The 21,774-nt window shown below is 44.1% G+C and overlaps 1 protein-coding gene across 1 annotated transcript in view; it reads right to left on the bottom strand.

The window, feature by feature from the left end:
* Positions 1-1,343: 1,343 nt before the first annotated feature.
* The window catches only part of DNAAF3 (dynein axonemal assembly factor 3), a 1,314,828-nt gene continuing 1,294,397 nt past the window's right edge, over positions 1,344-21,774 (bottom strand). The window contains exon 12 of the mRNA XM_044059250.1: positions 1,344-1,422. Within this exon, the coding sequence (XP_043915185.1) occupies positions 1,344-1,422 (79 nt within the window). The remainder of the gene's footprint in view (positions 1,423-21,774) is intronic.

Below are 21,774 nucleotides of genomic sequence, written 5' to 3'. Positions count from 1 at the left end.
AACAGGTTACTTACCAGTTCACTAGTCAACAAAGGAAGAGAGAACTCTGATGGCAAGAAAGTACTGAAGGTTTGCAGTTCTAGCTGCCTCCTTTATACAGCTCTCCTGACGTGTTTCAGTAATTAGGGCATGATGTCCTTAAGCTTTAGAAACTGGCAGGATGACATATACTGGGGCAGGATATAACCCATATAGCTTATGCTACTACAACAGTGATCTGATGCTGAACATATAAAAGGCACAAGTGAATGCTGTGATACCCCAGGAATGATGAATTCCATAGTAGTCTGCACATTTAGAATACTGTATTACTACTATAGCCAGGTACTGACGGTTTCTGTGCCTAACAAGGGGCAGCGGTGCAGCAGTTAACATTGTCACCTCACAGCAAGAGGTTCTCCGGTACAATTCTTGGCTGGGGTGCCTTCTGTGCGGAGTCTGCATGTCCTCCCTGCATTTGCGTGGGTTTCATCTGGGTACTCCGGTTTCCTCCCACATTCTAAAGACATGCATCTGCAGCATTTCTCTCTGGGCACCTGCTGAAAATAGGCTCAGTCAGCAAATGTAAAATAAAACAAAATGAATAAATAAATAATTACATTGACAATGAAACTCCTATAGAGTGTCATCATTGCATCTAGTGCTTAGTCTGCTCTACTGAATTCTGAAGTCAATGTATGAATAAGAAGCAACAACCAACAGGGTGCACTCTTCTGTAGAATACTGTCAGGCCTCTGGGCTCACCAAGAAGCTATTTCCACATGACTTTGGTTTAGTAATCATATTTCCAAAAATAAGACAAGAGGAGCTGACAATAAAGGATAACACTGGCACGGACCACTATCAGATTTAGTTAATGACTCCATGTAAGCAGATAACACTGTCATGGATCACTATCAGATTTAGTAAAGGAGTCAGTGAAAGCAGATAACACTGGCATGGAACACTATCAGATTTAGTTAATAAGTCAGTGTAAGCAGATAACACTGGCAGGGACCACTGTCAGATTTAGTTAATAAGTCAGTGTAAGCAGATAACACGGGCAGGGACCTCTATCAGATTTAGTTAATGAGTCAGTGTAAGGAGATAACATTGGCATGGACCACTATCAGATTTAGTTAGTGTGTCAGTGTAAGCAGATAACACTGGCACGGACCACTATCAGATTTAGTTAATGAGTCAGTGTACGTAGATAACACTGGCATGGACCACTATCAGATTTAGTTAATAAGTCAGTGTAAGCAGATAACCCTGGCATGGACCACTATCAGATTTAATTACGGAGTCAGTGAAAGCAGATAACACTGGTATGGACCACTATCAGATTTAATTTTTTTTTCAGCTTACCTAGCAAGCTCTACGATCAGAGTTGCTTTTGGGGCAGAGATGAGCTTCAGTTTTGGAGTCACGTGCTGTACCATGCTAAAAAAAATAAAGAAAGAAAAATAACTAATAAGGAATTTATTACAGTGTTTACAGTAAGCACTTTTACAGCAGTGCTGTATGACAAAAGATTCTAAACAGAAACAGTGCTGTATGACGAAAGATTCTAAACAGAAACAGTGCTGTCAGACAAAAGTTTTGGTTATCCATGGTTAATACACAACTCCAGTGTTTGCTGAACAGATCAAATGTATACAATGCATCTGGTGCCCAAAATACACTTAGCAAGTCTTGAAAAGAACCGTGTAAGGTATGATATAACACATCAAGAAGCATTGTGAAGCAAGGACCAGAAAAATAAGTCTCTAAACTAAAACACACACTAAATTCTATGCCCTGCTCACCTATAAGTATCTTAGCACACTTATAAGTGAAAAAAAGAAGTTATGTACTTACCATAACGTTCCGTGTTTGTAGTCCATCTCACCTACATTCTTGCTGGATGGGTTTGGAGCCGATATTCAGCTCTGACTCGGCCGATACTAAAGCTCAAGAGATTTTACTGGCTCAAGGCTTACCCGTATCCCATGGTGCCTCACGGCAATTCCTCAGATCTTGTTTGCCAGAAAGCAATAAGTACCTAACCGGTATGAAATATCAGAACTGTATACATACAGACAAAACATTTTGTAATATAATCCGTGCCAGGTGGACAACAACTAAAAACCAGGTCAGCCAGCACCAGTAGAGTCCAACAGATCCTCCAGAAACAGGAAGGGGGTAGGAGGAGGGACACAAGAATGTAGACGAGATGGACTACAAACATGGAACGTTATGGTAAGTACATAACTTCTTTATGTTATGTAGTCCTATCTCACCGTAATAATTGCTGGATGGGACAGCATCTCTAGCACTTTTATCCCGGGTGGCTCAAGCGAAAAGACTCTTCAGCACAGTGGACCCAAAGGATGACCTGTCCCGGGAGGCAAAAATCCAATTTGTAATGAGTGACAAAAGTAAGTGGTCTTGCCCAAGTAGCTACTACGCAAATGGTATCAATTGAGAGCCTAGATCTAAAGGCACATGAAGTAAATACTACTCTAGTAGAATGGCCTTTGACTTTGTTAGGTAATTGTGTGCCAGCAGTTTGATAAGCAAAGAAAATGCAATCCGAAAGCCATTTTGAAAGAGTAACCTTGGAAAAAGGCAAGCCCTTATTCTTGTCAGAAAAGGAAAAGTACAGTTTTGTACCTACCATAAATGTAGATGTTCGAAGATCCACATTGCTGCAGTCCTAACACTTGGGTAGTCCGCTGTCCCTCGATCGGCCCGAATATCAGAGTATAAGGCTGACGTCGGTCAAGGCGCATTTGACTGACATCAGAACGTCAGGGTACAAATGCGCATGACCGACGTCATATCCTCAGTCTTTTCTTGCCCCAGATGTCAGAAGACCCTAAAAAGAAAGGTCAAAACCCATAGACAACAACTAAACAACCAACCAGCCTAACACCAAAAGTATGTACAATATACACAATATATACAATATGCAATATACCTCAGATGGATAACCCAACCCCACAACCACCTCAAACTACAGAGGGGAAGGAGGGAGGTAAATTGGACTGCAGCAATGTGGATCTTGAACATCTACATTTATGGTAGGTACAAAACTGTACTATGTTCTTCATCTCACATTGCTGCAGTCCTAACACTTGGGTAGAATCCCAAAGCAGAGGAAAGGGAGGATGGCTAAACTACAAAGAAGCAGGAGCTGCCAAAATGCCCTGCAAGACAGCAGTGGCAAACCCAGCCCTGGATTTAGAGTACAGTGGAAGGTGGTAATGCCTAGAGAAGGTATGCACTGAACTCCAAGTGGCTGCCTCCAAAATATCCTTAGTAGCCACCCCCCTCAAAAAAGCTGTTGAAGTGGCAGTAGCCCTAGTGGAATGAGGCCTAATCCCAGCTGGAATCTCTTTGCCATGATGGGAATAACAGAAAGCAATGCAAAATCCAATCCACTTAGAAATAGTTTGTTTTGACACGGGCTTGCCCTGAGAGCACAAAGCAAAAGAAACTAATAACTGCTGAGATTGTCTGAACCCTTTAGTTCTGTCCAAATAATATCGCAACTGCCTGTGTACATCTAAAGTGTGCAAAATCTTTTCCCCTTTAGTTTGGGGATTTGCATAAAAAGTAGGCAAATGAATAGTTTGGTTTAAAGCCACACTAGAAACCACTTTAGGCATAAAGGAAGGATTAGTACGTAAAGATACCCTATCCTTATGGAAAATTAAGAAAGGCTCAACTGCCATAAGGGCCTGCAATTCAGAAACCCTTCTTGCAGAGGTAATGGCCAACAAAAAAGCAGTCTTCCATGACAAATATTTCAACTCAGCAGTAGCTGCAGGCTCAAAAGGTTGTAGAGTGAGTTTCTCCAACACAAAATTGAGATCCCAAGCAGGAGTAGGAGCCCTTCGTGGGGGTCTTATATTCTTTGCCCCTCTAAGAAATTGCTTGAACAAATGATGAGAAAACAATGGTGGGTCACAATCGTAGTGAGCTGAAATTGCTGCAGCATGAATCTTAATAGAAGAGAAGGACAAACCTTTGTCCAATAACTCAGTAAGATATTGAAGAGCCACACTTAAATCAGGCTCAGAAACATCCAAATCTGCACTCCAAAGCTGCACTCCAAAATAAAAATCTCTTCCATTTATCTGCGTACACTTTCCTTGTACTAGGCCTTCTAGCTTCCAAAATCACATTCAAAACTTGTTGTGGAAGTTGAGACCCTCTCTGGTTCAAAACAGAATATGCCATGCTGTTAGGTGAAGAGAGTGAAGTTTGACATTGAGCAAATGACTGTCCTCCTGGGACAACAGATGTGGAATCAAAGGCAAAGGCCATGGAGGCTCCCGTACTAGACTTCTCAGTAATGGGTACCAGTGCTGTCGAGGCCAATCTGGAGCTATCAAAATCATCCTTGGCTTGTCCTGTCTGACCTTCAGAAGTACCCTTGGGAGGAGAGGCAGAGGTGGAAAGGCATACACATGAAGATTTTTCCAACTGAAAGAAAGAGCATCCACTTTCCAAGCTGTGGGATGAAACCGCTTTGTGCAAAACTTTGGCAGCTGGTGGTTTAGTGGAGAAGCGAACAGATCTATGTCTGGAGTTCCCCAGGACACTGTCAATTTCTGAAATACATGAAGATCCAGTTTCCACTCGTGGGGATCCATGATTTGTCTGCTTAACACATCTGCTAAGGAGTTCTGTGCTCGGCAGAAACCTTGCCTGAAGATTTAGTTGTAAACTGAGAGCAGTCTCCCACAAAATCATTGCTTGCCTGCATAGAGGATAAGAATGTGTTCCCCCTTGCTTGTTGATGTACCACATGACAGTTGTGTTGTCTGTTAGAATCAACACCTGCCCTGGAAGAAGTAAATCCTTGAAAGCTATTAGCAAACTGGACTGCTAACATCTCCTTCATGTTGATATGTAGATGTTGTAGTCTGGCAGGCCACTTGTCTTATATCCACTTTCCATTTAGATGAGCTCCCCAAGCTTTGTCTGAGGCATCTGTCGTTAAAATCTGACTCGCCTCTGGCCGGGTCACAGAGAGTCCCTTGTTTAGGTGACATTCCTGAGCCCACCACCAAAATTCCTTTTGAATGCAAGGTATTAATTGAATGACAGTGTCCAGATCCTGGCAGTGCTGTGTCCATACATTTTTGAGATACCATTGTAGCTTCCTCATATGCAGTTTGGTATTGGGAAGCACCAGAATACAAGATGCCATGAACCCTAAGGCTTGAAGGACTGTCCTTGCAGTCAGCCCGGACTGATGAGATAGTTGATGGAAGTAAAGGAATAGACTCTTTTGTTTGTCCGGGGTTAAAAAGGCCATCTGGGATGCTGTATTCAGTCTCACACCCAGAAAGCACATGTCCTGAGAGGGTACTAGACTGGACTTTATTTCGTTCACAGAATACCCCAGGCATCTTAGCACTGCTATCACATATTCCAAATGAAGAAGAAGCTCTTCCCTTCCTTGAGCCAGAATCAGGCAGTCGTCCAAATAAGGATAGATCTGTATTCCTTTTAGCCTGAAGAAAGCAATCACTGGAGCCAGAACTTTCGTGAACACTCTGGGTGCAGTAGATAAGCCAAAGGGCAATGCAGAGAACTGATAGTGAGAAGTCCCAGCTCGAAAACGCAGATATTTCCTGCAACTTAGTCTGATAGGAACATGAAGGTAAGCTTCCTTGAGATCCAAAGTCACCATCCAATGATCTTTGCCCAGCAGAGGTAAAAGCTGCTGCAATGTCAACATTTTGAACTTGGGAATGTCCAGATAAGTGTTGAGGATAGACAAATCCAAAATTGGTCTCCACGTGTTCCCTTTCTTTGGTACTAGGAACAGGCGAGAATAAAATCCTAGGCCCCTTTCTGGCACAGGAACTGGCTGTATGGCCCCTATTTGGAGTAACAGAGAAATTTGCTTGTGAGCCTCTATTCTTTGTTGAGGAGGAATGTCTGGCATGCCTTTGAAAGGAGGCAAGGTATGGAAATAAAACCTGTAACCGTGATGTATGATATCCAGTACCCATCTGTCTTGGGTGATCAAACTCCAATTTTCTTTGAAAAGTGCCAATCTTCCTCCCAAAGGTGCTGCCAGGTGAGAAGGTTCTGGCAGCTGAAAAGGTAGGTCATTGGGTCTGTTTACGAAAGGACTGACCCCTGCCCTCACCCGAAGACTGTGCAGGAGAACTCCCTGTTCTAGGCCTGAAAGAGCCCTGACCTCTGCCCCTGCCACGTCTAGATCTACCCCTAGACTGGGAATCATAAGAAGGATACGTCCACCCTTTAGTAGGCCAATTTCTACTAAACTTTGGAGGCTGAACCTGCAAAAAATCTTTAACAGTGTGCATAGACTTAGCCTTGTCTTCCATTTTCTTTAAAACTGCCTCAACAGGAGAACCAAACAAGACATCAGATTGCAAAGGGCATCCAAAATCCTAGTTTTAACATGGTCAGATAAATTTTGATCCCTCAGCCAGGCATGCCTGCGAAGAACTGACCCAGTAGCAGCCACCCTAGATGAGGCCTGTACAGCATCAAAACCACATTGCAAAGAATGCTTACCCACCTGTTCAGAAACATGCACTAAATCTTGTAACTCTTTACAATCAATACCTTCCGCCAAAGCATCAACCTTAGATTTCAACTGTGAAAGGAGATAATTTTGGTATTTCAACATGTGAAACTGGCAATTCAAAGCTCTCATGGCTAGAGTGGAAGAAGTATAAACTTTCTTTCCCCATCTATCCAAGGCCCTGGCCTCTTTATCTGCCGGAACCGGATTCTTGACAACAGAAGCCTTAACACCCTTAGGCCCCTGGCTAACAGTTTCTGGGTCTGCCCTAGGACTCTTAAAAAGATACTTATGAGCTTTAGGCACCCTGTAATACCTATCCGGTTTAACAGGAGCAGGAGGCAAAGAATCAGGAGTAAGAGAAGCCTCTGCAAACACATCTTCCACCACATTCAGAACAGGAGGTATAGCTAAAGGCCTATGCTGGGGTAAAAACAAAAATTCCCTAAGCCTTTTCCTGGAATCAGAGAAATCCTGACCTTCCCATTTAAAATGCTCTCTCATGGAGTGAAGGGTCTCTGAAAAAGAAAAATCCTCAGGAGGAGAAGCAGAAGGAGTAGAATCATCCACATCAGAATCAGAATAATGAGAATACTCCTGCAAGTCTTCAGCCGAAGACTCAGACACATCCGAAGCCTGCTCATAATCCCCCAACACAGGCTCCATCCTAGGCCTCTTATCAGGAGGGGGCATAGAGCCTCTAATTAAAGTAATTAAATCTTCTGCCATTTTAAGCATGTGCTTCTTGGGCACAGAACCTGAAGAACTAGGAGGGACACCCACAGAAGCAAAACTAGACCTGCCTCTAGGAGAAGCCTTGGAAGCAGAAAGAGAGGGCCTAGACACCTTGGGAAGGGAGGGGAGTACAGTTATCTGAGAAGCCCCTACAGCCTGACCTGCCTCCTGGGAGGCCACATCCTGTAAAAACAAAGTTTCCCCCTGGGGCTCCTGAGAGGCCTCCGTCGGAACCACCGGTTCCACTGACATCTCTAAAGAACCGGCGTCCGGTTCGGATGACTCCTCTAACCTAGGTTTAACTGCCTTGTCCTTGCGCTTCTTTGAGGAAGCCGCCGGAGCATCCGACGGCATATTGTAATTGCACCGCTTCCCAAAGACCAACCTGGCACAATCCAACCTTCGCTTTATAGTGCGTTTATTGAACCTAGCACAAAAGCGACACCCAACAACGTCGTGCTCAGGTCCCAAGCAAGGTATACACAAATTGTGGTAATCCCTATGCGGTATCTGTTTCCCACAAGAAATACAGTTATTTACTTTTTCTGACATCCGGTAAACCACTGAGGCAAGAAAAAACCAAAATATTCCCCAACGGGGTACTTAACCAACTCTGACTTCGGTCTGAAACTCCGAATTCGAAATATTTCAGAACGCCGAACGGCACTTGCAACACTGCTTCTGCATCGGACCATGCGGCAAAAAAGACTGAGGATATGACGTCGGTCATGCGCATTTGTACCCTGATGTTCTGATGTCAGTCAAATGCGCCTTGACCGACGTCAGTCTTATACTCTGATATTCGGGCCGATCGAGGGACAGCGGACTACCCAAGTGTTAGGACTGCAGCAATGTGAGATGAAGAACATCAAATAATTGATCTGATTTTCTGAATTCTTTAGCCCTGTGTAAATAAAATCTGAGAATTCTGTGAACGTCTAACTGATGTAGTCTGTACTCAGATTTATTAGAGTGGTTCGGAAAAAACACTGGTAGCTCAATAGTAGTGTTCAGATTGTGCTCTGAGCATACCTTGGGAAGAAAGGAAGGGTTTTGTCCTGAGTGAGAGACTATCCTTGTGAAAAATAAAGTAAGGAGGTTGAACAGTAAGAGCTTGCAGTTCTGAGACTCTCCTAGCAGATGTTATGACTACTAAGAATAGTGTTTTCCAAGACAACAATTTCAGATCTGATAAGAGGAGAGCTCAAAGGGTGCAGACATTAAAGATGAGAGGACTAAGTTTAAGTCCCAGGGTTCTAATGGCTGTTTGACTGGAGGCCTAAGAAGGAGAAATCCTTTCAAGAAGGTTTTCCATAAGGAATGTGACATGACTGGATTTCCCATGAAGCCAAAATCGAAATTGGAAATGGCAGCTAACTGAACTCTGACTGTAGTGGCTGCAGCTCCTTCATGAAAAATTGATGCTAGGAAGGCTAGAATAGATTCTATAGGAGCCATATATGGATCTAAGCCTTGGTTTGTAGCCCAAACAGAAAACCTTTCCCATTTGCTGGAGTATAGTTCCTGATTGGAAGGTTTATGGGATGAGGACCAGAATGTGTTTGACAGAGGGAGATAGGGGAATACACCTGGCTATTCGTTGAACTGCAGCAGCCATGCTGTCAATTTGAGGGTGTGGATGGTGGGATGGAACTGCCCCGATTGATGAATCAGGAGGTCTGAAGATGGGTCCAGAATCCATGGTTCCTCCAAAGGGTAGGGCCACAGGAAGGGAAACCATACTTATCGAGGCCAGTAAGGAGCAATGAGGATGAGAGAACTCCTCAACTGTTTTGTTTTCTTTAGTACCTTTGGGATGAGAGGAAAAGGTGGAAAGGCATAAAGAAGTCCCGGGGGCCAATCGTGGACTACAGCATCCCCGGATGGGAAATGAGGGCAAAGTAGCTGCTGCATTTGGTGTTCAGGTGAGTGGCGAATAGGTCGCAGTGAGGCTGGCCCCATCTGTGAAAGATTTCTTTCGCAACTTCTGGATTCAGGGACCACTTGTAAGGCATCAGAATTGCTCAGCTGAGTTTGTCTGCTATTACGTTGGATTTCCCCAGGATATGCATTGCTACCAGAAAACGTTGTGTGTCCATCGCCCATTTCCAAACTATTAAGGCCTCTCGGCAAAGCGGATAAGATTTGGTTCTCCCTTGCTTATGTACCACACGACAGACATGTTTGTCTGACTGGATCACAATTGTCCCAGTGGGAAGGGAACTGTGAAGTGCTTGCAACGCATACAGCCACCGCTCTCATTTACAGAACATTGATGTACAAGTGGTTCTCATGGTTCTGTCAAGTACCTTGGACTGTCATTCCCAGATAATGCCCCCCCCCATCTGGGAAGGCTCCGTGGTCAAAACTGCTTTCTCTTGGGGAGGAACAAGAGGGCGACCTATGAGAAGTTGTTCTGTGTGCAACCACCATGTCAGATCCTTCTTGCAGGTGTGTGTTATAAAAATCTGATGAGACAATGGAAGGTCTTGCATTGACCATTGGGCAAATGACAGCCACTGAAGTATCCTCATGTGCAGACGGGCTACAGGAACTAATAGGATGGAGGAAGCCATAGTCCCTAGGACTTGAAGGACTACCCTGGCCTGAACTTTCTGCTTGTTTAGCAAGGATCTGACTTGATTGCGTAGAGAGTCTACTCTTTCTGGTGTTAGTCTTGCTGACATGGTGGTTGTATCTATTTCTGAGCCTAAGAATACAATGTGCTGCGAAGGAGATAAGGCTGACTTTTTGAGATTGATTGTGATGCCTAGACTGGCGCACAAGGATAGCCTCTCATCCCTGGTTCTGATGAGTTGATGCTTGGTGGTAGCAGTGAGAAGCCAGTCGTCTAGGTACAGAAACACCTGAAATCCTTGATGTCTCAGGTGAGCCATTACCACTGCCATGCATTTGGTGAACACTCTGGGGGCTGTAGTGAGACCAAAGGGCAGTGTTCTGAACTGAAAATGACTGGCTCCCAGACAGAAGCATGTCTCCTGGAGCGCCTGTCCATTTTGATGTGGTAGTATGTGTCCTGGAGATCTATTAATCACATCTTACTGTCTTTCCCGATAAAGGGAAATGTCAACTGCACAGTAATCATTCGGAGTTTTGACTTCTTTACGGACTTGTTGAGCCTGCTGAAATCTAGAATTGATCTCCAGTCCCCTGTCTTTTTCGGAACTAAAAAGAATTAAGAGGAAGTTCTGGATCCTATTTGCTCTGTGAGGACTTCTTGGATGACTCTTTTGCAGCAATGAGATGACCTCTGATGTTGCACGGTCTAGTTGAATGGGTGGTACATTTGGTAGAGACCGGTTTGTTGGGGGTTCGGAAACAAAGGGGATCAGATAACTTCTGGTATTATGGTATGTACCCAACGATCTTGTGAAATGCTTAGCCAGGCACTTGGGTACAGCGATAGACAACCCCCAACTGCCTCAAAAGACTGACAGTGGGGCAACCCCTCAGGGGTGATGGAAGGAACGATCAGAGAAGGTTTCTCTATCTCCTTGATGTTGCGGACCTCCTCTGCCGCAAGGGCGGCATCTTCCATTATATCCTCCCCGTCTGCCTTTAGGGAAGGGTTGACCTTGTGCCTGAGGGAAACCTTTTTGGGATTTACAGAACCACATTTTCCCTCCCGTATTGCCCTTGGGATAGGGTCTAGACAGGAGTGAGAAATGGACTCTGATGGCAGATAAGGTTTTCCCTTCCTGCTCGCACCTGGTCAAATTCTCTTTCACCTGGGGTCCAAAAAGAGATGAACCATCAAAGGGGACATTAGTGAAGGAAAACTTGAAGGAGTCCGTAAAATTACAAAGACGCATCCAAGAATGTCTCCTGAGGGATATTCCTGCAGCAGCTGCCCTACTTGCTCCATCTACTGCATATGATATCAGCCTCATGGAGGAGTTAGCTATCGATGTAAGGGTGGAGAGCTGCGCAGAAACCTTATCCATGGAACCTAGAGCTACTGAACCCTGGAGGGTATCTCCTAACTCCTTCAGGAGATCCCTTTGAAGATGAGTAAAATGGGTAAGGTAATTCAGTGATCTTAACGCAAATGCCGCTGAAGAGAAGGTACGCTTCCCATACCTATCCATCATCCTAGACTAGGAGGATAGATATTAGAAAATGTTTTGGATAACTCCTTCTTGGTAGCCGCTGCTACCACCATAGCATCAATGGGAACTCCTTTGCTAAGGGAAGTCTTATCCTCAGGTGCTGTTATAAATTTATTTGGCCTCCTCGGGATGGGTTCCACTGAGTCTGGGAAGGTCCAGGCTTTCCGTGATATGACCTCCAAGAGTTGGTCATAAGGTGGTGTCACCCAGGAGGTGGAAGGTCAGGAATCAAATGCCTCAAGATACACTGATTCATCCTCAGTAGGGTTAGAGGTCTTCCAATCACCCCTCTGTCTTAAGATTTCTAGGATGTCAGAAAAGGAGACATCCTCAGAGGGGGATCTAGGGGACCCTTCTGATTCCTCTAAATCAGTGTCAGAATTGACAGACTCAGGTGAGTCAACATGCTTCCTCTTACACAGTCTCTTCCGAGGGAGCTCTCCAGTGGATAATCTGGGGAGGTCTCTGAAGATGGGGCACCTCCAATGGGGGCTGCTTGGGCCTCTGGTTCCCTACGCTGAGGGGGTGGCAGGGGAGAAAAGGTTGCTGCCTGCTGCTGGTGGGACACAGGTTCCAAAGGTATGGTCTTAGCAGAAGATAAAGTCTTCTCTATAGCTTTGAAAGCCTTTCCCCCCACTCCGAAGAGACAGATGGTCAGCTACTAGCAAGGGGGAATGGCTCCGAAGCAGAAGTGGGAGCCGAGCTGAGTCGAATCGAGAGTGTCGGCTCCCATATCCCTCAGCTCCAGACTGAGCCACCGAAGATAGAGTAATCAGTTCCGAGGAAGCAGGGAGGATCCCTGGAACTGACGGATCCAAGACTGAAGAACCCGAAGTAATATGCTCCAGGAGCAAAGCAGTAGGAGTAGGAACAGTGGCAGGTAACACAGTCGGCTCCAAAGCCTTTGGGTCCAGAGGGGCCAGTCTTTGCCAGAGCTGGATCTGAAAGCAACCTCTTCACCACCCGCTCGATGCCCTCATCTGAGAGTGTCCTGGAGGATCTGGTGGATACAGAACGAGATCTCCTCCTCTCCAAAATAGGAGATCTCAAAGTGGGTGACAACATCAATATTAGGTAAAATTCTCGGTACCGAAGGTTGCCTCAGCACCGAGGAGACCGACTGTACCGATGTGGAAGAAACTGAATTGGAGCCAGAACTCCTTGGCTCCGACGCTTTGGTCTTTTTCGATGGCTCCAAAGCTGGGGCCAAAGATTTTCGTTTTGAAGACTTAGGAGCTGCCTGACCGAGTTCCAGCTGATTCTGGAAGGAACTGGTTATAAGACCCCTATCAATTAGTTTTCATTTCCTCTCATTCAAGACCCTGGTGCTAAACTCATGGCAAAAGGTACAGGGGTCTTGCAAATGAGCTTCACCCAAACAGTACACGCAACTGGTGTGACTGTCTGTCAAAGACATTTTTTGTGAGCATCTATCGCACTTTTTAAACCCTGAAGGGCAATGATCCTTATGCTCTCTATCCTTTTCTTTAGACATAATGACTAAAACTATAGACTAGCTAGACAAGCAACAACAACAATAACTAAGTACTAACTACTGACAAAAGGATATTAAGAAGAAAGAAGTTATATAACTTTTTTTTTTTTTTTTTTTTTTTTATAAGACACACACTCAGGGAGGAAAGGCCCTCTAACTTAAATGGGCACTACGGCCCTCTAATTTAAATAGGTCATACAATCCTATAAGGGAAGAATAGGGGTCAGAACTTCTCTAACAGTCACACAAGAGATAAAAGTATTAATGAGTGTAAAAGGATAGTAAAAGTAAAAAAAAAGGACTAAATTTAGTAAATAAACTGTTACTTAGCCAATAAGACACAACCTCGAAGCTTTGGGCAACTGCCGTGAGGCACCATGGGATAGGGGTTAGCCTCCGGCCAGTAAAAGTTCTTGAGCTTTAGTATCAGCCGAGTCGGAGCCGAATATCGGCTTCGAACCCATCCAGCAAGAATTACGGTGAGATAGGACTACATAACATCAGTAGATTTTCTGTGGCTCTCTTATCCACATGAAGGCACTCTTCACTGGGTCTGTGAATGAAGAATATATTTCCTCTCTCAATTTGGCTATTTTTATCAGAAGGTTCCATGATTGGGACACATGCAACTTCTGCTTGAGCAAACCGTGATGCCAAGTGATAAAATGTGCCTAGACCACAAACCCACCAGTGCACCCCACCCTCATCCACTAGTGAGCACATTTCCTGATTAAAAGAGATTACACACCTGCAGAGTAGGCACTGTCCAAACTAGATGCGGCTGGTGACATTATATGGGGGGGGGCATAGGAACACAAAAGAAATGTATAGCCAGGAACACAAACAGCTAGAAAAACTGATGTTTAATCCAAAGTTAAGCGCTTTCTCCCCTGTACAGATAAGGGACTTCCTCAGAACAAATTTGAAAAATACATACATTTTCAACCTAAAACCTAGCCTTTTATAATGAGCCATCAATCAATACCTAATTAAACCTTAAAGAAATCTCATCCATTTGGATGCTAAAAACAAATACATAAACAAATGCATCCTAAAGAATGTGTGTGATAAAGACAATAAACATACACAATATTAAAAATTATAATCATTAAAACCATATATATTGAATGTCAAAATTCACCTAATATAGGCTTCAATTTCAGTATACTTGAAATAGAAATTGGTTCATTGATTCCTGGAAAATTAGCTGCGTCCAGTTGGAGTTGCCATCTCAACTCACAGATGTCCAAGTGGACATCCAAACATCCCTCCTGCGGATCCTTTGGCAAATATTGAATAACTAAAAAATTAAAAATATGGTCATTATACTGATGTATATGTCTGGCCAGTGCATTAGTTTGTTTTTTATGTTTGATATCCAACAAATGTTCTCAAATCCTATTTTTAAACAGTATAAGCGTCGCTCCCACATAAAATATTGGGCATTTTGTGCACTTAGCCAAATACACATTAGCAGTACGATTATGTTAGTCCCTCTGGCATGGTTACATATGAGGCTCCTTCAGTGGCTACTCTTTGCCCAGTGGTCTCTCCGTCTTCCACTTTCTCACCCTATTCTTGTCACAGACAGGTGCAAACAGGATCTCAGTTGGTGGCTTTGCACCAACAACCTGAATGCGGGAAAGCCCTTCGTTCCTGCACCCCAGGTTGCCACTGTGACCACGGATGCCTCCCAGATGGGGTGGGGGGGGCATTATATAGGCAGGACAGTCCAAGGCACGTGGCAAGAGCACGAGATGCATCTGCATATCAATGTCCTGAGGATGAGAGCTGTGCTACTAGCATTGCAAGCACTTCAGAGTTTTCTTCCTCTCGGGACTATTGCAATCCACTCAAACAATATGTCAGTGGTGTGGTATCTGAACAAGCAGGGAGGAACCAAGTCTTACCCCCTTTGCAGAGAGGCCATGCGAGTGTGGCAGTGGTCAGTGCCTTCCCAACGTTTTCTGGTGGCAACGCACATTCTGGGGAAGTCCATTGTGATCGCAGACAGGCTAAGCAGAGCTATTCTGATGCCTTACGAGTGGTCACTGAACTGTCAAGTTGCGGAGCAGATCTTCCGCAGGTGGGGTCAGCCTTGATGTGACCTTTTTGCCAGCCCCCTCAATGCCAAATGCAGCAGCTACTTCACACTGATTCCCCCTCAGGGGGAGTCACCCAGGGATGCTCTAATCCACGATTGTCTCTCCAGTCTACTATATGCCTTCCCTCCGGTCCCCTTGCTGTCAAAGGTAATTCAGAAAGCGCAATCCTTGGAAAGTAAAATGATTCTGATTGCCCCACACTGGCCTCGTCAAATTTGGTTCCCCTTTCTCCATCCCTATCTCATGGATGCTCCTTGGATTCTGGACCCACAACCAGACATACTGATGCACATGTCAGGGCAGCTCCATCCCTCCCTCTCTTCGGACCCTCCGGTTGACAGCCTGGCTACTCCACTTCCGTCATTAGTTAGGCTTCATCAGTTTTCGCCGGAGGTGGTTCATATTTTATCTTCCTCTCATAAGCCCTCGACCAGAAAGGTTTATTACAGCAAATGGAAGAGGTTTTCAATCTGGGCGCATGCCAAAAAGATTGACCCTTACACAGCTCCAATTTCATCTGTACTGGAGTTCTTGTCTATGCTCTTTAACCACTGTTCAGCGGCCGCAACCATTAAAGTCCAATTGGCAGCAATTTCTACCCGCAGACGAGCCTAGTCTGATGGCACATCGACTCTGTAAGACTTTCCTGAAGGGCACTTTGTTACTTCATCCTCCGAGCTTAAACTTTGTTTTACAGGGTCTTATTTCACCCCCCTTTGAGCCTGCAGCCACTTGCAATTTAAAATTCTTAACTTGGAAGACTGTCTTTTTAGTAGCCATCACATCAGCCAGACGCGTTTCGGAGCTTCAAGCTTTATCAATCAAACCCCCTTATTTGATTTTTTATAAGGACAATGTTTCTGTCAGACCGAACCCCTCTTTTCTTCCCAAAGTGGCATCTGTCAGTAACCTTAACCAGTCTATTAAATTGCCAGTGTTTTTTCCCCAATTCTCAAACAAGGCAGAATTCAAATTTCATCAATTGGATGTGCACAGACAATTACGTTTTTATTTTCACAGAACGAAAGAAAATCTGATCAGTTGTTTGATCTGATCAGTTGTTTGTTTCCTTTTAGGAAAACAGAATTGGGTCTCCTGTCTCCAAAGTCATGTTGTCCAGGTGGATTTCCAGTTGTATTTCTTTCATTTATTCCTCAGGGGGTAAAGATTTACCGTTCAGGGTGAAGGCTCACTCTACTCGGTCTGTATCTACATCTACAGCTTTTCAGGCCAGATTGTCTATGGATGATATTTGTGCTGCGGCATCTCCTCACACCTTTGTTACTCATTACAAGTTGGATGTGGTATCTAGGGGCAGGTCTTCCTTTGGTTCCACAGTGCTCAGGAGTATTTTCCACTGAGCCTCCCAGGATTTAGGTGCTAGGGACGCTGTCCCACGGGTAAGAATGTAGGTGAGATTGGACTGCATAACCTCAAGAGGTTATGCACTCACCATAACGTTCAATGTATGTAGTCCATTTTGCTTCACATTCTTCCTTAGCCCCCTCCTTCCCCCTTCCTGGAGGATCTGGAGGTTAGGTCTGGTTTCAGAGCTCCCTTCATTCTTGGTTTGTTCTTCCTTTCCTTGGGTGTTGTTATGCATGGAGAATGAGTGCTGGTGTTTGCAGCAAATTAGATCTGGGGATAGAGAGCAGTGCAGCATGGAATACCATCTTAGCCCAGCCAATAGAAAGGCTTCAAGCTAAAAAGGTTTGGCCAAGTTGGAGCCGACATTTGGCTCTGAACCCATGGGTAAGAATGTGAGGTGAGATGGACTACATACATCGAACGTTATGGTAAGTACATAACTTCTTGTTCAATGACTTTCTTTCATTAACCTTTTGTTCTATTCCTATGATTCAGTTTTTTTCTAAACTATAAACTCTGTCTGCATCAATCCCAGTATATAGTTTGTACATTGTTGAAAGGCAAGTTATTGGTCTATAGTTTTTAGGATGGCTTACAGGTTCACTCTTATGGAGAAGTATCATTTTTCCTGTTGTTAACCAGGCTAGTGTGTTTTAGCTATGTGCATGTAAGTAAATCTTACTCAGCTAAATCTTTGTTTAAAGGTATTTAGACAGAAGTTAGGTACTACATCTGGTCTTGGGGTTTTCCATTTAGGAGCTTTTCTTAATTTTGTTTCAGTTTCTCTAGCCATTACTTCATCCCATTTCATACCTTATACATTTGAACTCTTTACTGTTTCTTTCAATTTTTCTATCCATTCAACATCTTTATGTTCCACAGGGTCTTCATAAATATTTCTCAAAATGTGTCTATTTTCTATTTTTTTTTTTTTTTTTTTTTTTTTTTTTGTGGTGGTTCTGTTTATTTTGCTTTATTTCCTAGATCTGTATAAAAGTTTGGGCATTATTGTTTGCCTCTGTCTGTCAGGCATGGGGACCAGACCTGGGGTGAAGTTCCAGTTTCCTATCCATTGATCAAGGTTACATTTAAATAGGTTTGGTTAGGAATGGAATCTGCTTCACTTGAATGGGCATCCACTGAGACACATATCTGTTCATAGTATTGGAGCCCATCAAAGCTGTATTCTTGGAAAGCGGACAACCACGTACCACCAATAAGTGCACCAACCTCTCTTCTTAAAAAACAGAATTTATTCCAAACATGTAGCCATACAACTCAGCACTTATTGGTGGTACGTGGTTCTCCGCTTTCCAGGTGGAAGTTCTTTTTTGTTGTATAAAGCTGTATTCTTGGCCTTAGAGAGCATGTCTAAGACCTGCTCCCTACTGATTGTTTAGAGGGGTTATGTTGGGTATTTTTGGAGGATGTTGGGTGGGTGTGGGGGGGGATTAAAGTTGGAGCTGAATTTGTCAGCCAGAAGTTTTGCAATATCTCCCAGTTAAGTGAATGTGGCTGTATTTACCAACAGTTCAGCACACTGCTGTGTGCTACTTTTGAGGTTTCGGACATAGCCAAAGAAGGCCTTATGGCTGTCCTTGACCTAGGATTCTATCTTTACCTCAGAATTTGCTTTGTAGGATTTCTCTATTCAGTTTGATGTGTGAGAGTTTTTATTTTTTAGGTGGTTGTCTAATTTTAACCTTGACTTTTTCCATTTTATTGCATAATCAGTTTAACTTTACATTCCACCAGGGTGGTTTGTTTTTTGTTGGTTTTTGGCTTAATTCTGGAAGGCACAGCAGCCTCTATGTGGTCAGTGGCATGGTTGTACAGAGCTTCTGTGAATAACTCTGCATAGGTTCCTATATTATCTGAGTTTGGAGAAACTTGAAATTTTGAGAGATTATAACTTAATAAGAGGTTGTATGCCTTGGAGTAGTTTGTAATGGTTACAAGATTTGCTGGGGTTACAGTATTTCGAAGGAGACTCCTTTGTTGTCTGACTTTACCAGGGAGGACATTACACTGGGAAAATGTCTTTCCTTACTCAACATTTTTGTTCAAGCAGTCATTAGATCAAAAAATTTAACTAAGATGCACTTCAGGCCATGTAGAACCTTATGACTTCTGGGTATCTAGCAGCCCCCCCCCCCCCAGACCCCTAGTTTATTCATTTACTTCCTAAAATGTAATATATACTGGTGTCTTGACCCATTAAGGCATGTTTAAAAGCACAGGAGATAGTTAAAAATTAAGACGGGGTGAAAAATAAAAGGCAGAGGTAATGCAGATATACAGTGAGGGACCAGGATCTAGCTCCTACCCACTCAGTTGCTTCCTACAGCCTCCCCAAAACAAACGAAATTGTAACTCAAAAACACAAAAGAAATGTATAGCCAGGAACACGAACAGCTAGAAAAACTGATGTTTAATCTAAAGTTAAGCGCTTTCTTCCCTGTACAGATAAGAGACTTCCTCAGAACAAATTTGAAAAATACATACATTTTCAACCTAAAACCTAGCCTTTTATAATGAGCCATCAATTAATACCTAATTAAACCTTAAAGAAATCTAATCCATTTGGATGCTAAAAACAAATACATAAGCAAATGCATCCTAAAGAATGTGTGTGATAAAGACAATACACATACACAATATTAAAAATTATAATCATTAAAACCATATATATTGAATGTCAAAATTCACCTAATATAGGCTTCAATTTCAGTATACTTGAAATAGAAATTGGTTCATTGATTCCTGGAAAATTAGCTGCGTCCAGTTGGAGTTGCCATCTCAACTCACAGATGTCCAAGTGGACATCCAAACATCTCCCCTGCGGATCCTTTGGCAAATATTGAATAACGAAAAACTTAAAAATATGGTCATTATACTGATGTATATGTCTGGCCAGTGCATTAGTTTGTTTTTTATGTTTGATATCCAACAAATGTTCTCAAATCCTATTTTTAAATGGTCTAAGCGTCACTCATAGGTTCATACTAAGCTAACTGCCCTTGCGAGCCATTTTAAGCCTAGACAATTATCCCATGAGAGACTCAAACCCCACACCTTGTGTTTGTAAGGCAAACACTTTAACCATTAGGCCACCCTCCCAACCATAAAATATTGGGTATTTTGTGCACTTAGCCAAATACACATTAGCAGTACCACAATTAAAATATCCATGCAGTCTCAATATGTGAGGACAAAAATTGCAATGTTGGCACCTAAAATCCCCTTTAACTCTACTCGTGACCCCATAGTAATAATTCTTAGTCCACTCAAAAATATCCTTGAAAGGTCTGTCCCTTTTGTATATAACTAATGGTCCCCCCCTCCACTTTTTGAGCAGCCATTGTCCCCAACAGTTGCAGGACCCATCTTGCCTTCGCTCTTCTCAGAGGGAGCAAGGTGTGAACTTGTTATAGGACGCTGATTCTTTCCTGTGATAGAAATGCCCGCATGAGGATGGTGTCTAGTTCTGCGCCTATAAAAGTGACACACTGTGAGGGCAACAAGGCAGATTTTTCCCAGTTTAATGTCATGCCCAACTGTTGACATAGGTTGATAGTAGTGTCCCTGTTCTGAAGTAGTAGATGCCTGGTGGTGGCAGTAAGGAGCCAGTCGTCCAGATATGGAAACACTTGGAATCCCTGATGTCTCAGGTGAGCAGTCACCACTGCTATGCATTTGGTAAACACCCTGGGGGCTGTGGTGAAACCAAACGGCAGGACTTGAAACTGAAAATGAATGGCTCCCAGCTGGAAGCGTAGATGACTTCTGGATGCCCTGTCTATCTTTATGTGGTAGTAAGTATCCTTGAGGTCGATGGAGCACATCCACACTTCTTTTCCCAACAATGGGAGAATAGATTGCAACGTGACTATTCGGAACTTGGACTTTTGCACATGGGTGTTCAATTGACTGAGATCCAGTATGGGTCTCAGGTCACCTGTCCTTTTCGGCACCAAAAAGAATCTGGAGTAAGTCCCTAATCAGATCTGGTCTGAGGGGACATGTTGAATGGCTCCTTTTTCTAGCAGCTTTGAAACTTCTGAAGCTGCATAATCCCTTTGACTGGGTGGAACATCCGGGATTTTCTTGATTGGAGGGGGATTTGACGAGAAGGGAATGACATATCCTCCAGAAATTATTCGTAGAACCCATTGGTCCTGGGTGATGTCTTGCCAGGCCTCGAGGTATAATGAGATTCGACTGCCGACTGGCTCCAGAAAAGCACAGTCGGGCCTCCCATCAGGAGCGGCGGTAGGGAGAACCATGAAAGGAATCACGGTCTCCCGAGTTGCGGGGGCCTCCTCTGCCCCTAGGGCAGCGTCTCCCTGAATAACCACCCCCTCCCCTGCCTCTGGAGGGGGGCTCACCTTGTGCACCAGGAAAAAACCTCTGTGATTTCTTGAACCACATTTTGCTACCCCTCTGGACCTTGGGATAAGGCCTAGAAGGAAGGGAAAAACGGACTCCTATGGCAGAGTTTTTCCCTCCTGCTCACACCTGGTGAGAGTGTCTTTCACCTTGGTTCCAAACAAAGAGGAACCATCAAACGGGGCTTCGGTGAATGAAGACTTGAAAGCCTCCGAGAAATGATAAAGGTGCATCCAGGCCTGCCTCCTAAGAGCAACTCCTGAACTTGCTGCCCTATTCGCTCCTTCGGCTGCATAGGAGATTAGCCTCATGGAGGAGTTTGCAATGGAATTGAGGGTAGACATCTGAGCATTGACCGTCTGGGTCACCGCCTCAGAAATGTTACCCGTGAGAGTATCTCCAAGCTCCATGAGGAGATCTCTCTGGAGCCATGTAAAGTGTGATAAGTAATTCAGTGACTGTAAGGTAAAGGTCGCTGAAGAAAAAGTACGCTTCCCATACTGGTCCATGGTCTTAGACTCCTTGTTAGGGGGATGGACGGTGGAAGAAGTCTCGGCTAAGTCCTTCTGTGTGGCAGCTGCCACCACCATGGCATCCACAGGGACTCCCTTGGACAGAAATTCCTTATTAGGAGTAGCAGACAAAAATTTATTAGGTCTTCTGGCGACTGGTTCCACAGAGTCAGGGGTTTCCCACACCCTTCGACAAACCAAATCCAGAAGCTCAAAGAGTGGAGATACCCAGGAGGCAAAGGGCTGAGCACCAAAGGCTTTCAGGAAGACCGACTCCTTCTCGTAGGGGGCTTTGGATAGTCAGTCACCTCTTTGTTTCAAAATCTCTAGGATGTCAGAGAAAGAAACATCCTCAGAGGATGACTTGGGGGACCCTCCGATTCTTTGAGGTTGGTGTCTGATGTGACAGACTCATCCTGGGAATCTATGTGCTTCCACTTGCACGTCTTCTTTCTGGGTGGCTCCTCAGGCAAAACCTCTCAGGGGCCCTCTCCAATTACCC

This window comes from Protopterus annectens, chromosome 17.part0 (assembly GCF_019279795.1).
Source record: "Protopterus annectens isolate FY-2018-M chromosome 17.part0, PAN1.0, whole genome shotgun sequence".
NCBI classification, from domain to species: domain Eukaryota; kingdom Metazoa; phylum Chordata; order Ceratodontiformes; family Protopteridae; genus Protopterus; species Protopterus annectens.
The sequence above is the reverse complement of the archived record's forward strand: the minus strand, read 5'-3'. Positions and strand labels throughout refer to the sequence as shown.